This window comes from Aedes albopictus, chromosome 2 (assembly GCF_035046485.1).
Source record: "Aedes albopictus strain Foshan chromosome 2, AalbF5, whole genome shotgun sequence".
Classification (NCBI taxonomy): domain Eukaryota; kingdom Metazoa; phylum Arthropoda; class Insecta; order Diptera; family Culicidae; genus Aedes; species Aedes albopictus.
The window spans coordinates 477,543,202-477,561,042 of record NC_085137.1 but is presented as its reverse complement, the minus strand read 5'-3'; the positions used below and the strand labels follow the sequence as shown (position 1 = coordinate 477,561,042).

General features: G+C 38.9%; 1 protein-coding gene across 1 annotated transcript; it reads right to left on the bottom strand.

Annotated features, from left to right (window-relative positions):
• Nucleotides 1-13,463: 13,463 nt before the first annotated feature.
• On the bottom strand, nt 13,464-14,991 carry LOC109414081 (tigger transposable element-derived protein 6-like). Its single transcript, XM_019687822.3, has 2 exons — nt 14,530-14,991; nt 13,464-14,471 (listed from the first exon to the last, which is right to left on the bottom strand). Exons 1-2 carry the CDS (start codon nt 14,794-14,796, stop codon nt 13,917-13,919), a joined length of 822 nt encoding a protein of 273 aa, XP_019543367.2. The 5' UTR covers nt 14,797-14,991; the 3' UTR covers nt 13,464-13,916.
• Nucleotides 14,992-17,841: the final 2,850 nt, after the last annotated feature.

Below are 17,841 nucleotides of genomic sequence, written 5' to 3'. Positions count from 1 at the left end.
TAGGATTTCCCCAAGTGCCCTAGAGTGTTAGGTGACCCTTGGTACTTCTAGGTTACACTATTAGCTACAACTTTGCCGAAGACCACATTCAAATCGGACGTCACAAATATTAGTTATCGATTTTTATCCAACTGGAGAAACTTTAACAGTGATCGTTCAGCTTCCCATCAGGCAACATTGCTGCACATGGCGCCAAAGATAGCACACAGAAATCATGGCTACTATGTTTCAAGGCAACTTGCAGTGATGCCCATCGAATAGTGTAATCATCATGATCAAAGATTTTCATTCTGGATAAAAATCAATAACTAATTAATGAGGCGTCCGATTTGAATGTGGTCTTCGGAAAAGTTGTAGCTGATAAAGTAGCCTAGGAGTACCAAGGGTCACCTAACACTCTAGAGCACTTGCGGAAATTTTACGGTCAATTGAATGAAAAATTACGATTACCCATAGCAATTCCCATACAAGCTTTGAAAGGCTTGTGCACTCTCAATTTTTAGCCAAATCATCTCAATTTTTGGGAGAAGGCATAGAATCCGGTTACGAATCGAATAAGCGGTGTGGAGCACAAACGATTTTTTGAACCACGCTACTGCAGTATGCTTCCCACATTCCACATTTTGGACGAGTCGGACGTGTGCTCCGTATCTCACCACGCGATAGACCTCGTATATAGGGTGTCCCAGAAAGTATGGGCACAACTTTGTATAGCGATAATACAATATTTTTTTTAACAAACAACTATTTTTATATTTTTGTATTTTTATTCAAAGTATTTTCTTTGATACCTGTGAAGAGTTCATACTTGAAAAATGAGGTTTTGTATGCAGAATGTTTAAAAAAAAACAACTTTCTAAACTTCTGCACAAACTACTTTTTTACGGTTTTGTCACATACACAAATTCGGAACATTTTTTTGGAATTTTTTTGACATGATATATTCAAAAACATGTTTCCTCAGAGGCATGATTGATTTTTTTATAAGAATATGTTTTGCCTGTGCGTACGAGCACTTTCAAATATTGAGAAAACTGAAAAATTTACTTTTTCTATTTCTGGATAAGACACGCCCACAGACATTCAAGTTTTTGGATAAGTTTTAACGAGAATAAATACTATTCAATCTACACTTAATAAAGCTGGAGCATTTATTTTACTTATAGTGAAATTTAATTGCAGATTTCTGTACGCTATGATATACATTTTGGAGTTTGTTTTCGACTATTGGAAATCCGGGTTTTAAAAAATATAAAATTTTGTTTTTGAATTGAATTTTCCGGTTCAAAAATCAATGTTTTAAGTTCAAACAAATGGTTGTATAATAGATATGCATATAGACAATTACGGATATATTTTTCGAAAATTTTATAGAGCTTTTTTTTTATTCGTAGGAAACAATTTATTAAGTGATGTCATTGGAAAATATAGCAATTTGTGCAGAAGATTCAAAAAGTCTTTCAGGGAATGTTCAACCCCATTCAAATGAGAAGTAAAAAATAAATTTTAATGATTGGGATTTGTTTTTAATATATTAAGGCAGGACATGTGTGAAAATGAAGTTTGTTTATGCAATCATTCCGAAATGGCAGCGCTGCAAAGTTGTGCCCATACTTTCTGGGACACCCTACAAGTGGAGTTTTTTCCCCCGCAAGTGCGGAAGGTTTTTTATATTGTACGTATTCCTGCTTGTGCGAAGTGTAGTGTCGCAAGGTGGTATCCAGCGCAACCCGGGGAGCGAGCTGCGAGCAGCATCGTGCACCAAGTTCAAGGAATTATCGCATCCACGAGTCAAGCATTATCGCCATCATCAGCCGCTCCGACAAGGAAGAGGACGGCGGCGACGGGTGCGAAGGCAGAAGCGACGGACAGCTACATCATCGACCTGCCTGTGATAAACATCTACCTGCTTCGGTCAGATAAGTATCACTCTTTCGATACATTCTTTTGTCCGCCCAATTTGTTTTGATCGCTTTTGTCTATTGTATCCCCAGCCCACATTCGACCACGTGTTTTTTGACTGAACTGATTTACACTGCATTAGAATCACAAAATTGCGTGTTCCATGTGCAACCTTCAAAAGAAGACCAGCCACACTAGGCTGGGATGATGATTGTACCCAGTTATATCATAAAAAATCTGATGCTTTAAAAGCTTTTCGTAGGCATGGTACTTCAGATCTTTATCAATAGTACGCTAAGCTTGAAAGACAGCTGAAAAACCTATTGAAAGCAAAAAAGCGTAGTTATTGGCGACATTTCATTGAGGATCTCTCAAGAGAAACTTCGATGACAACGCTTTGGAGAGTGGCTCGCAACATGCGAAACCACTAATCCTCTAATGAGAGTGACGAATACTGCAATCGCTGGACATTCAACTTCGCAAAAAAGGTCTGCCCAGACTCGGTCCCAGCTAAACCGCTCTCTTGGGAAACTTCCTCAGGAGACGGCTCTCTGGACAGACCATGCTCCATGCTGAAGTTCTCTATGGCTCTTCTTTCATCAAACAATTCAGCTCCGGGACGCGATATGATGAAGTTCAATCTTCTGAAGAATCTCCCAGATATCGCAAAAAGACGATTACTGGACATGTTCAACTCATTAACCTTCCTTAGTCCCTAAAAAAAAGTTACAAATAAGACCCTGGGGTCATTTTTGACCCCAAACTTTGGACAGCTCGCAAAAATCAGTGGCTTGACCGATTTTGGATCTCTTTGGCTCAAATGAAAGGGGCACAAGTCTAGTTTTCAAAACCACCGGAGAAATCCGGATTCGGTCACTGTGGCCACCGGGAACCTGCTTCAACTGAAAAATGCCGCTTTTGCGACCCTAACTTTGGCAAGCTATAACTTTGCAACCAAACAAGTAATCAGGACCGTCCAAGGGTCGTTGGAAAGGTATTCACGTGGACTTTGATTATTGACATTAATATTGACTAATTATTGAGAACCGGTTCCGTAAATCCGGAACATCCGAAATTTTAGTTTTCATCATTGCTATGTGCTTGAAAATCCACAAATGTATTCCCTTTATGCATTTTATTGCATTACTTCTCTGCACGCTTCACTGAAATGAGACACATGTTGTTAAAGACCATTTTTGAAGGGTTCTGGGCAGGTCCGGTCAATGCGGAACGGGTTACAGAGACTCCGGAAGGCGGTCAATTAGGTAACGACAATGAACTTCGTATAGTTTTCCTGCCAATCATTAGTTTACATATGTATATCGTGTGGCAGGCACGAAGAAACTACATATATGCGCATGGGAGTAAGAGTAATTTCCCTTACGAAAAGTTCCTAGGCCAACCGTAAATCAAGTCCGTCACCCTCAGCATGGTCATGCTAAATGCCTTTGGGGCCAGCTATGGTTATAGGGGCCCAAATGAATAGTCATATTGGTTCCACGTGGTCACCGGAGTGGCCACCGGAGCAATCCATATTGTATTACTCTCAGATTATTACAATAAATGTAGGCTTTTGACGGCTCAATTTTTATTATTTATCGTAACTGTAATGTTCTGGTATAGAAATGAACAAATGATGATCTCGATCTTTTTAGGCCACCAGAGCGACCACCGGAGTAACCCCAATTGTGTTACTACAATTTTCTGCAACAAAAGTAGGCATTCGGAAGCTAACCATACTGCCGTGAGCGCTATTCAAAATTTTGACTTTCTTGTATATGTCTCGTAAAATAATAAAACTATAATATTTCTGCCAGATTATGATGCAAGATTTTGTCATTATCTACCGATGCGTGATAATGTTTGCACCATCGTACAAATAGGGTTCCCGTATCACCTGCAAACACACTAGACTGGTCTAGCCGCACATGTTAGAATATACGATATTCTCGGGATCATCTTCTAAAATGTGCTGTAGGTGGTTGAATTTAGATAAGTCGAAATGACATCTCAGCACTGACTATGATGTGAGTTAGAGCGTACGTGCATGCAAAGAAAACCAAGATATTGTGTGTGATACGGGATACGGGAACCTAATTCTAGACGAACATTTGAAAAGGACCTATCTGCTTTGCGTAAACAAACATGTTTTTGTCTCTGTAAGACCCATCTGCATCCACCCACGCACAACAACACCCTTATCAGAAAGAGTGTTCTTCAAGCTATCTGATAAGGGTGTTGATGTGCGTGGGTGGATGCAGATGGGCCCTGCAGAGCCAGAAACATGTTTGTTTACAAAAAGCAGATAGGCCCTTTTCAAATGTTCGTCTAGAATTTGTACGATGGTGCTAACATTATCACGCATTCGGTTGCATCTACGAAAGAAAAGTAAAATAATGACCGATAGATTGTTAGGTGAACAACTAAGAAGGAGCCAAAATTGTCATAGTCACTTACGTCATTCTGCAGAATAACGACAACATAGCATAACATTATCAGTTCCCCCCGGGGGGTATGATAGTATTCGAGAGATTCCATAAAAACTGGAGATTCCAAAATAAAAATACCGGAAACTCATGAGGCAGTTCCACCTAGAATTTTACCAGGACTTCCACTAGGAATTACTTTTGGTGTTTCAAATACGATCACGTTTCGTTACCAATGAATGTATAGATTTGTAATTTTTTGTTAGTGTTCTCACAACAACAATTATTGTAGATGCAGCAATCTTACTATCAATGAGTGCACTCTCATTAGAAATGAACTCAAAAATTGTTATTGCAAATTATAAAATACAAAGATGAAGAAATGAGGAGGTTTCATACCTGTTGGAGGAAGGATTGTTGAAAATTGCTCTATTCCAGCGACCTTTTTCATCTCCGGTGAAAATTAAAAAAAAAAATCCTACGGGAGCTCCCACGATTATTGCTATAGGAGTTTGACTTGGCATTCCGGCAGAATTTCCCTCACAGAGTTCAAACAAGAATCTCTCACGAAGCTCCACCTATTACACAAGTTTACAAAATAAAACGAAAGTCGTGAACTTCTGTCAACGACCAAAATTTTTGAAGCACAATTTAGTGCTGATTTCAAAATCGACCTTCATAAAATTTAAAGTAGAACAGTTTTTGAGTTTTAGCTCAATATCGAGTTTTGTAACTTTTCAAAATATGTAATTTACTAAAATTCAAATATCTTGCGTTTTGTTCAACCAATTTTAAATCTTTTTCCATAAATTAAAAGCTGAATACAATACCATTCGATCATCTGAATGCAGGTTTTGCGTTAGATTGATGAAATTCAAGATATTGGCGAGTTTTAGGGACGATCTCCTTAAATTTTAGCAAAATTCCCAAAATTTTTTGAAGAAATGTATTTTTTACAATAAGAAAAAAACAACTTAAAAATTCTTCCTCGACGTTTATTTGACATATCATATGTAGGCAAGTTACAGTAAAAATTTCAGCTCAATCGAAGCATTGATTACGGAGAATGAGATGTTTGAAGTGAGCGACTTTGCTTAAAAATAGAACAAAAATCGATTTCATATCATCAACCTTGTATGGAAAGTCGAAAAAATTTCTGCTCTACTGCAATTTTTTTCCTTCGCGTTTTCGAACTCAGGGCATGATTCTACACCAAAAATGATCATCAGCTTACCGAGTTCAAAAATGCTGTAAACTATTCGTCTAGAAGTGCCCGCAGGAGCTCCTGCAGGAATTCCTCTAGATCAGTGGTGCTCAGCACTATACGCATTTCATCAATAAAATTGCTTAGTACTTATCGAAAACCATTTCAATAACAAGTAAATTTGTATTCAAACTGAAGCTTAGTATCGAAGTTATTTTGTAGTACAAGGTTACTAAACTTAGTTTTGTAACTTTTCGTAATTTGACGAACTTTGGCAAATATGAGTGCTATTTTTTTTTACTCAATCGAGGATATCTCGAAAGATTGAAAATATAATTAAGGATTTTCTCCATAACGTCTAGAGGTTGCCCCGGAAATTCTCTCGCCAGTAGTATTTTTTTGAACTAAGAACTGTTTCCGAAATTACAACGGAAATGCCTCTACGAGTTTCTCAGGAAAATCCTCTAGGAGTTCCGTTACGAATTCTCTTAGGAGTTCCAAATAGACTTTCTCTAGGAGTTTCACTTATTGTTTTTTTTCTACTTTCATTAATTATTTCTTTGGTAGATCCACTGGGAATTCCTCTAGGAGTTCCTGTCAGAGTTTCACTGGCAATTCTGCTCAAAGTTTCAACGGAAGTACTTCCAGTTTCAGAGGAAGATTCACTCGAAGATCCTCTGTGAATACTTGTGGGACCCCCTCCGCTAATATCCAGAATTAGTAGTAGTTGATCCACCTTGAATCCCGTTCAGCAAATACACCGTGAATTTGTTCAGTAAATTCACTGGAAATCCTCTAAGCCTTCGACCAGAAATTCTTCTAGGAGTTACAGCAAGAATCCCTCTAGGAAATCCACTAGGGATTCGTCAAGGAGTTCCAAAGAGAATTTCTCTAGGAGTTGCATCGATTATTTCTCGAAGTTCCATCGGGAAGTCTGGCAAGAGTTTTATCGGGAAATCTTCTGGTATTTTTTCTCAAAGTTCCACCGAAAATCTCTTCAGAAATCGTTCTAAAAGTTCCAAAGAGAATTTCCCCAAGAATTCCTCAAAATACTTCTCTATGTGTTCTGCCGCAAATTTCCACTAGGAGATAAACTTTTAATCCCTAGAGGAATTCTGTCAGGAATTCCTTTGAAAGTTTAATTCACAGGAGATACTTTCCTAACAGGAGTACCGCCGAGAATACTTGTGGAAATTTCTTTTCAAAATACCTTTGGAAAATCCTCTAGGAACTCCACTAAGAATTTCTCCAAGTAATTACTTTAGAAGTTACACCATACATTCCTGCAGGAGTTCCAGCGAGAATTTCTCTTCAAGTTTCACTATATAGTGCTTTAATATTTCCGTAGAAAATTCAGCGGAAAGTATACTAGGAGTTCCTTTAGAAATTAATCTAGGCAGCATCAATTTATTACGTAATACATAAATCTTAATTTTCGTACCCTCCCCACCCCTCCGTGACGCATTTTCTTGTGTGAAAATCTAGAGTTCCGCTCTAATTTTTCTCAGATTTTCACCGTAAATATGTTAAGAAGTTTAACCGGAAATTTTTCTGAGAGATCCATCTGCTTCCAAGAGTATTGCTGTAAACAACTGTAGGAGCTTTGCATCACAGATGCTTCGTGAATTCCTCTAGCTCCTCCTGAAATTCTATTCTAATTTACAATAGTTACACCGGATATTCCTCTAGAATTTATAGTAGGTACACTCAGAGGAGTTTCACCGAAAAATCCTCTAGGAGTTTCTGGTTTAAAGTTTATATGGATGCTCTACATGGAATTCTTCGAAGACTTTTATTCGATTTTTTTTTTGGGGATTTTCATCGGGAATCTCTCTAAGATTTCCTATCGAAAATTACTAGGCGTTACACCAGTAATTCTACCAAAAGATAATTTTATTATTTTTTTAATTTGAAAAAAAAAAAACTAACAAAAAAACAGTTCCACCAGGAACCATACTAACAAACGTAGCCGCATAGAAGCTTATAGAACAAACGCCTTTGGACGAATGCTCTTCAAGCTCTTATACAGCAAAAATGTTAGTTGGGAATTCCTCAAGGACTTTCACAGGAATTGTCCTAAGAGTTCCACCCCTAATTCTTCTAGGGTTTCTACTAAGAATCTTTCTAGCAGAAAGTTCTTCAGTAGATCTCTAGAATTTCGTTCAGTTGTCTCTCAGGATATTTTTTCGGGTGGTCGTCCGAAAATTCCTTCAAGAGTTCCTTCGGAATTTTTGCCATTATTTTTCCAAAAGTTTCCAGTTCCGAAGGAGATCGACCCGACAATTCCTTCAATAGATTCTCCGGGTTCTTAGATAAATTATCCGCGGAAATTTTAGATGATTTATCGGCGAATCCCTCAAGAAGAGATACCCGGTGTAACTCCTACAAAAAATCTCAGTGCATCTTCTGGAGAAATTCCTGGTGAAGCTTTTGGAGTAATTATCAGTATAACTTCTATTTCTAAAGCAAGGAAAACTTCATTTCCTAAAGTACGGAATCATTTTATTATCAATTCTTTGATCACAAAAAACCAATTGACAGATTGGTTTCTCGCACTTTGCACCTCAAGTGTGAAAAACAATATGAGGTCAGCTGCTAAAAGTCTACTTATGCTGTAGAACAGTTTCTCTGGTGACCATGGCCTGGAAAGATCGAGATCATCTTTGATCTTTGAACGAACTTTGGTCTGGCTTGCATAATAAATTGGCCTACGAATTCATTTTCTTGGCTCCAACGTTTGCAACCCAATTTGTAATCTTCACAGTCAAAATCGCAAGACAATGAGATTATCATTTGTTCCTTTTTATACCCGAACATTACAAATTTATAAATGTAAATGATTTAAATTTAGCTGTCGAAGCCTACATATGTTGTAAAAATCTGAGAGCAATACAATATGGATTTCTCCGGTGGCCACTCCGGTGACCATGTGGAACCAATATGACTATTCATTTGGGGCCCCTATAACCATAGCTGGCCCAAAGGCATTTAGCATGACCATGCTGAGTGTGACGGGCTTGATTTACGGTTGGCCTAGGAACTTTGCTGAGGAGAATGCTGAGAAGCAGGATTTTTTCCAGTAGGGATGGTACGCCAAGAAGAAGAAGAAGAAGAAGAAGAAGATGACTATCGATCTCTTTGTGTATAACAAGAACAACAGATATGAAAATCCACGAAGGTTGCACCATGTGGCGCCGGGTTTTGGAGCGAAAACTATACGAAGTTCATTGTCGTTACCTAATTGACCGCCTTCCGGAGTCTCTGTAACCCGTTCCGCATTGACCGGACCTGCCCAGAACCCTTCAAAAATGGTCTTTAACAATATGTGTCTCATTTCAGTGAAGCGTGCAGAGAAGTAATGCAATAAAATGCATAAAGGGAATACATTTGTGGATTTTCAAGCACATAGCAATGATGAAAACTAAAATTTCGGATGTTCCGGATTTCCGGAACCGGTTCTCAATAATTAGTCAATATTAATGTCAATAATCAAAGTCCACGTGAATACCTTTTCAACGACCCTTGGACGGTCCTGATTACTTGTTTGGTTGCAAAGTTATAGCTTGCCAAAGTTAGGGTCGCAAAAGCGGCATTTTTCAGTTGAAGCAGGTTCCCGGTGGCCACAGTGACCGAATCCGGATTTCTCCGGTGGTTTTGAAAACTAGACTTGTGCCCCTTTCATTTGAGCCAAAGAGATCCAAAATCGGTCAAGCAACTGATTTTTGCGAGCTGTCCAAAGTTTGGGGTCAAAAATGACCCCAGGGTCTTATTTGTAACTTTTTTTATGGGAGCGCCCCTAGGGGTCATTCAATGCTTTTGATTTTTGGGAAAGGTTTATTTCCACAAAAAAATAATTGTCAGAAAATTTCAGATTGCTAGGATTCGTTAAACAAAAGCTACAGAGAATTGAAATTTGAAAAAGGTCAAAAAAGACCCCAAGGCCTTACTAAGGTTAATAGAGAACAACATCGTTTCGCATGAATGGATACAGGTCAAAGTAATAGCTAATCAAAAGCCTGGTAAACCAGCGTCTGATCATAACTCATACCGCCCAATTGCTATGTTATCATGTTTAAGGAAATTGTTAGAAAAAATGTTCCTATCGCGATTGGACCATTGGGTTGAATCGAATAATTTGTTTTCAAATAAACAGTTCGGGGTTCGCAAGGGCAAAGGAACAAACGATTGTCTAGCGTTGCTTTCAACAGATATCCAACTGGCCTTTGCGGAAAAGGAGCAGCTGGCTTCAGTTTTCCTGGACATTGAGGGCGCCTTTGATTCAGTTTCCATAGGCATATTGTCAGGCCCATATAGCCGAGGCGGTAAACGCACGGGTATTCAGTATGACCATGCTGAGGGTGACGGATTCGATTCCCGGTCGGTCCAGGATCTTTTCGTAAAGGAAATTTCCTTGACTTCCTTGGGTATAGAGTATCTTCGTGCCTGCCACACGATATACACATGCAAATGGTCATTGGCAGAGGAAGCTCTCAGTTAAAAACTGTGGAAGTGCTCATAGAACACTAAGCTGAGAATCAGGCTTTGTCCCAGTGATGACGTTACGCCAAGAAGAGGAGAGGAGGCATATTGTCAGAAAAACTGCACAATAGTGGACTTCCAGGAATTTTAAATAATTTCTTGTATAATTTGTTGTCAGAAAAACATATGAGCTTCAATCTCGGGCAACTGACAACTTCCAGAATAAGCTACATGGGCCTACCCCAAGGCTCATGTTTAAGTCCCTTGCTTTACAATTTCTATGTGAAAGACATTGACAGTTGTTTGGAAGGCCAATGCACGCTGAGACATTTTGCATACGATGCTGTGGTTTTTTTAAAAGGCCCACATGCAGAAACGTTGCAAAGACCATGGCAAAATTCCCTAAATAATCTGTCTGGTTGGGCAAAAGGGTTGGGGGATAGAGTTTGCTCCGTAAAAAACTCAATTGGTTGTTTTTTCTAGAAAGCGGAATCCAGCCCAATTGAAATTTAAGCTTTTGGGAACAGAAACAGTCTTCAACTTCGAAATACCTTGGGGTCTGGTTCGATTCAAAAGGCGCTTGGGGTACCCAAACTAAGTATCTGGTGCAAAAATGTCAACAAACGATCAATTTTCTACGCACAATTACCGGAACATGATGGGGTGCTCACCCGGAAGACCTCATAAAACTTTACAAAGCGACTATTCTCTCTGTTCTCGAGTATGGCTCTTTCTGTTTCCTCTCAGCAGCAAACTGCCACCTAATAAAGTTGGAACGAATTTAATACCGTTGTTTGCGTATTGAGTGCTGAGCTGGCAGCAATCGACTTCGCCTTGGGGATGATCTCAAACATGCCCGCAGACCATTTCTTCATCTTCTCGGATAGTCTTAGTTCTATTGAGGCACTCCGGTTGATGAAACCTGTAAAGCATTCATCTTACTTTCTTACAAAAATAAGGGATGCACTGGTCGAAAGATCATACAAGATTACCTTTGTATGGGTCCCCTCACATTGCTCAATTTATGGCAATGAGAAGGCGGACTCTCTCGCAAAGGTGGGCGCACAGGAAGGCGAGATCTATGATAGAAGAATTTCACACGATGATTTTTTCCATTTTGTTCGCCAAAGTTCTCTTCAAAGTTGGCAAAATGATTGGCGAGATGGTCAGCTGGGACGGTGGTTACATTCTATTATTCCTAATGTTTCTTTGCGAGTGTGGTGGTATGGTTTGGATGTAAGTCGCAATTTCATTCGCGTGATGTCAAGACTTATGTCCAACCATTACTCGCTAGGCGCGCATTTGCATAGAATAAACCTCGCGCTCGACAAGCTTTGTACTAAATGCGGTTCCGGTTATGATGACATCGACCACGTAGTTTGGCAATGCCCGGATAATGACGCCACCAGAGCGCTACTATTGGATACCCTTGAGGCCCGAGGTAGACAACCCTTTGTACTTGTGAGAGATGTGTTGGGGACCCGCGATGTCACGTACATGGGATGTATTTTAGACTTTCTTCGCTCTGCTGGTATAAAAGTTTAATTCGCTTGTGTTTTCTCTCCAGTTTTTTTTCTCTGTCCTCTTTGTGTTACCAAGCTGTTCCTGGCCATCCGGAAGACCAAGTCCCACAACAAGTTGGTACCAACACCACAAGGCACCGAATACGCTAGCAAGATGCGATTCACACCCGGATGAGCTGCAGTGAAACCTTTGACCCAATCCTTACCCTGTCCATCCCTCAAAATGTGACCTTCGAACCTCTATCTGACACGAGTACCCTGGCTTTCATTCATTACCAACAGATATCATAAAAAAGTTATTACTCTGTATAATGTATACTATTAAGAACAAAAAAAAGATCTTCGGCTCCGCAAAGCGTTATACGCGATTGAGCCCCGAATAAATGAAATACACTACCCGTCATAAGTATGGACTCACACAAAGTATTGCAACAATATTGTATCACCCTGACTCACCTCAATATCTCCAAAACCTGAGGACTTACAAAGATGTTGTCTTCAGCAAAGTTGTTTAGAAGCCCAAAAGCAACAACTTTTCTGAAGGCGGCGTTTTTGTAGGTGTTCTGGTTTTGGAGATATCAAGGTGAGTCAGGGTGATGCAATATTGTAGCAATACTTTTTGTGAGTCTATACTTCTGACGGGTAGTGTAGATAAAAAAAAGTATGCTTCCCGGCAGAACGTGGAATGATACAATTAGAAGCGAAAACAACAGACCCATCTTTATAAGAAAAAAAAACCCACCTGGAAAAGGCGGAGTGCAAGGAAATAAAACTTGAGATTCAATCGATTTATTTCGCGAATGATACGAAGGATTGCCAGAACACTTTGAACATTTACATGTTTGTATCAGCCTTGAACCGATCTGTTCAAATTTATTAGCGAGAGTGTATGGCACTAACTAGCGCTTTCCGCACCAAATAATGAATAAAACATTTTCAATTTATTACTGCTACAACTTTAATATGGAAACGCCTGCCTGCAGTGCTGCTCATTCGCTTAGATACCATATGGACCATCCTGTTTTCTGCATTGTTGATACGGCGTTCGATATTTATGTTATTGTTTTTGTTTTATGTTTGGATATAACAAAAGCGCACCCCACAATGCACAAAAGCGGATGCGACCATTTTTCAATCCTATGCCTACAAATACCCACTGACCCACCCCAACCATTTCACTCGCCGACGCCAGGACGCGCCTCGCCTGCGTCGTTTTCGATCATCGTTTCGAGGGGCTTTATTGACTGGAATAACAATGCTGCTGCTTCCTCCCCTCTGCCTCCCAACTAGCAAACAAATACACAAATCGGCACATTTTCAATCGTCCCATGGACCCCTTCTTCCGGCCTGAACTCCTCTCGCGATAACCGTCGTCATCGTCGCCAAAACAGCACTGGGGATCATCGCGCAGCAACACATTCCGATGAAGTATGGTTGGAAATAAATTACATTTGATTGTTATCGGACGGCGAAAATTAAGGACAAAACCGGAGAGGAAAAAATCGATCCGATAGATTTGCTGGTTTACAAGGCGTGGGGAGAGGGGGGACGGACGACTGTGCTGGGAGAGAGTTGTTGATTAGAATTTCGACCATACTGGGCCGATTGCGTCGGGAAGATATATTTCGGGTGATATGACACGCGAAAACTGTAATAAAATTCCAATGGAGGCCACATGTGCCACATCCTGTGCTGTTCTCTGGTACGCAGATGGATCACAATTTGTGGCAAACATTTGCTTTTTCGGATCAACCATCATCGTGGAGTCGGTTCAGCAAAAACTGTTATTAATTGCTTTGCAAATAGAAAGAGGAATGTTTTCACGTGATGTTGCATTTGTTTTGGCAAAATGTCAGTAATTTGGGTACTCAATACAGACTTGTATTTCCAAATGTTTTCAAAGGAAGGAATAAATGTTGCCCATCGATATTCATATGCAAGAATATCAAACGAGGTTCCTGGAGACTGTATTAAGGCGAAACTGGAAGCATTTCCTCATTTTTTTTGGTTTTTGATTTTTTTTATTAAATAACGAAGCAATACAGTCAACTCTCCACAACTCGATATCCAAGGGACCATCGACTTATAGAATTATCGAGTTATAGAATATGAGGATAATGTAGGCGTAGTTGGCATCATAATATTTTTTGTTTCAATTTATACCAAAATCTTACATTTAAGTTGTTTTTTTTTACATTTCTAGCATATACATTATTTAAATTATGCAGAAATAGCTTCCACAATGATAAATTTGGATATTGAAATGTGAAATGATATTTCACCTGTTTTGTCGGTCAGCAAGACGTATCAAAAACCAATTATTATTACTATTGCAATACATTTATTAATTCTACGTGGGCTTATTTCTAGTGAAAAATCCAATTACTTATCGATGCCGTTACTTGTAAATCTAAAACTTGAATCTGATGCATATTTGTCTCTCAAAAAGTTTTCAATTTTATAGAAGTTGTTAAAAAGTTCCGGATACACCCCGTCTGTCGAATCAAGAATGTTCCGCAATGATTTTAGGCTCCAATCAACTGTGTTTGCTGTAATCTGAACGGGTTCGCATTCTGCTTCAGCAATGTGCATCATTTCGACATCCTCATCTGGTTCCTCATCAATAGAGTTTACGCATTCGATTATATCTTCGTCTGTCATAAGTTCACAACAAATTATTTTTGCGTCCACGTCGCAGTATTCCGTAAACGATACTTCAGGATCTACCGGGAAAACATCGTTTTCCGCTAGCAAAGCGGCCTGTTGATTTTGAATAATTTCGCGACGCATGAGTTCGGCAAGAGGGATGTCGTCGTCTCCAAGTAATTCAAATCCCGCCTTTCGGAAGCAATGTTCGATCGTTTGTGCCGAAACCTTGACAGACCACACCTTTGCTAGAAGATTTATAGCGTCCAATACAGTTACCTCTTTCATCGTCTATAATATCGAGAATAACGTTAGGTTTTAAAAAACATATTAGGTTAATCCAAAATACCTCTCCATTTTCCATATTCTCTATCCGTTGTTTAACAAGTGCGTATCTATAATAGTGCTTCAACGTTTTAATAATTCCAAGGTCCAACGGCTGCAGTACTGATGTTGCATTTGGGGGGAAGTAACAGAGCTGAATTGCTTTCAATTTGTCTTGAACTGACTTAGGGTGAGCTGTACAATTATCGATGAAAAGAAGGATTTTCCGATTTTCTGCATAGAATTGCTTGTCGAGCTCCTTTACCCACTCCTCAAACAGCAACGACGTCATCCAGGCCTTTTTATTACCTACAAAGTGTAGAATTAGCAACTGTTAAATAATCGTAACAAAACAAAAATACCTCTGTACACTACTGGCAGGGATCTCACGTTCTTGAAGCAGCGTGGTTTCATGCTCTTCCCGATGACAAACAAGGGCAGCTTTTCGCTTCCGTCCATGTTTGTTGCGCACATAACTGTTAGTCTCTGCTTGTTATACTTCCCTCCGTGGCATGATTCGTCTTGCAGAGCAAAAGTTTTATCAGGGAGGCACTTATAAAACAAGCCGGTTTCGTCCGCATTAAATATGTCCCGTGGGTCATAGTCCTCAATGATCTTTGGTAACATATTCACCTTCCAATCGTCAGTCATAACGGTATCCACGCTGGCGCTTTCTCCACATAATTTCTTGAATGATATTTTTTGGCGCTTCAAAAACTTCACCAACCAACCACTGCTGCCCTTGAATTTCTGTACTCCTAATGCTTTTGCGAACTGGCATGCTTTCTCGCGACCAGATAACGGGATGCGATTCTCTCTAGCTTGACGGACGAAGATTACCAGTGATTGCTCCAACTTTTCATTCAGCAACGGCTTGTCCCGTTTCGACAAAGGATTTCCTTGCAATTCTGCTTTGTTCATCCATTTGTCCTTTTTTCGAATAATCGTTGAAACTGTACTTTGCGGAATCTTGTACGTCTTGCTGATTTCCGTGACCTTCATTCCTTGCTCAGCTCGGTTTATGATTTCCACCCCCTGGGCAAGAGTTAACGTATTCAACTTCCTTTTCTCAAAAACTTCCATTGCTAGCGAGCCGCTTCCGACAACTTCTGGATGGAAAATGATTTTTTTCCATATCACAGGAAGAACATGTCAATCGCACATCGAGTCATGGAAACAAAATAACACCGCGAGTGCCATCGACCAAAGGAGGCATCGACTTATAGGAATATCGACTTATGGAGAGTGTGATATATGAAGAAATGAAGGGACCGAAAAATCCATCGAGTTATAGAAAATATCGAGTTATAGAACATCGAGTTGTTGAGAGTTTCTTGCACATGTAGAGTATGGATCAGGGTATCTTCTGAACTTTTTACGCGGTAGAAAATGTTTTTCGTTTTTGCAAAAACCATTTTTTTAGTGAAATTTTGTTCAAAAATTGTTTTTGCAAAAACGAAAAACATTTTCTACCGCGTGAAAAATTCAGAAGATACCCTGATCCATACTCTACATATGCACGGAACCGATTTTAAAAATATTGCTTCGTTATTTAAAATAATCAATTTAAAATAATCAATAACCAAAAAATGAGAAAATGCTTCCAGTTTCGCCTTAAGGCGAAACTGGAAGCATTTTCTCATTTTTGCGGTTTTTGATTTTTTATTAAATAACGAAGCAATATTTTCAAAATCGCTTTTCGTGCACATGTAGAGTATTGATCAAGGTATCTTCTGAATTTTTTTGAGGTGGAAAATGTTTTCCATTTTTGCAGAAACCATTTTTTCGTGAAATTTTGTTCAAAAATGGTTTCTGCAAAAACGAAAAACATTTTCCACTACAAAAAAAATCAGAAGATCCCTTGATCCATACTTTACATGTGCACGAAAACCGATTTTGAAAATATTGCTTCGTTAATTAATAAAAAAATCAAAAACCAAAAAGTGAGGAAATGCTTCCAGTTTCGCCTTAAGAGGTTTTTCTATTTTCGCAGAAATTCAAGAAAAAAAATGACGAACGTGAACTGTAGAAAAACTGTAGAAGTTCACAAAGCAATGGTCAAGGGAATTCTCGAAGGAATTACCAAAGGAATCGCTAGAGAAATTAGAATATCTTCAACTGTTTATTGATTATCTTGCCAATTTCCCCATAAATTCTTCTACAGACTCTTCTAAAAACAAATCTTACAATAATTTATTCGGATATTTTCTTACAGGGATTAATTCAGTATTTTACGTAGAGATTTCTCAAAGGGATCTAGAAAATCTTGCAGAAATCCTTTAGTCTAGCAAATCTTCGGAAATTCTTTGAAAGATTCCTCCAAAAGATTACACCGCGCAACATTTTTTTTTTTGCCTGAAGATCTTGTAGGAATCCAATTCATAGTCTTCCACAGATTCGTTTTGAAAGTGCTTTAAGAACAACTGCCATGGATTGCTTCAGCAATTTCTCTACACACTCCATCAGAAATTCCTCTAGGGGATCCACCATGAATTTCTCCAAGAATATCTTTAGAAAACTTTCCAAGGGTTTTTTCAGAAATTCCTCCATAGATTCTTTCGGAAATCTATTTAAGATTTTTTTAGAAAATCATCCCCTATTTGCTTCTTCAGGAATGCTTCTAACGATTCTTTCAGAAAATCAAAAGTTTATAAATCTTCCAGAAATTTCTCCAAGGACTTCTGAAGAAAAGTTTACACAGACCTCTTCAGAGATTCTTCATTCTTTGACATCATTCCTTCATAAATTTGTCCAAGGATTGCTTAGGAAATCTTCTATGGATTTCTTCCAAAATTGTTCTATCGATACCTTCAAAAACTACTCTAGAATTCGGTTCAAAATCTACCAAGGGGTCTTTCAAAAAACCCTTCAGCCTCGGTTTTTCTTGAAGTTCTTCTAGGGATTCTTTAAGGAATTGTTGTAAGGTTTCCTTCAGATATTTCCTCAATAACTTTTACAAGTATTCTTATAGGGAGATTTTCGTTGGTTCCTTTTGAAACTCGTTTAAAAATTATTCTACACGCAGAAAAATCTACGGTAAAAACAACCATATTTGACGTAAAGTCAGAAGGAATTGGCTTCTTTAACGGTGTTGAGATAATTCGATATTCTGAATCTGCATGTCAAACTGAGCCGAAATCCAAATTTTCATGAATTTTGGAGCCCAGGAACATATTTTAAAATCAATTTGAAGTTTGTATGGGAGCGAATTGTCGAATCACCCCTCGTCGCAGTTTGTACTGGGCGGAGCTGTCAAACAGTTGCCCAGTTGTCAAAAGGTGATTTCAAAAAATCTCTTCGAAATTGATTTTAGGTACCAAAACAAAGTTCTAAAAAT

What these genes read in the sequence shown, in the direction of transcription:
- LOC109414081 (XM_019687822.3), bottom strand. Translation starts at nt 14,796, where the DNA reads ATGACGTCGTTGCTGTTTGAGGAGTGGGTAAAGGAGCTCGACAAGCAA. An exon ending in AGAATATGGAAAATGGAGAG is followed by an intron (nt 14,472 to 14,529) that starts GTATTTTGGATT and finishes TCGATATTATAG; the next exon opens with ACGATGAAAGAGGTAACTGT.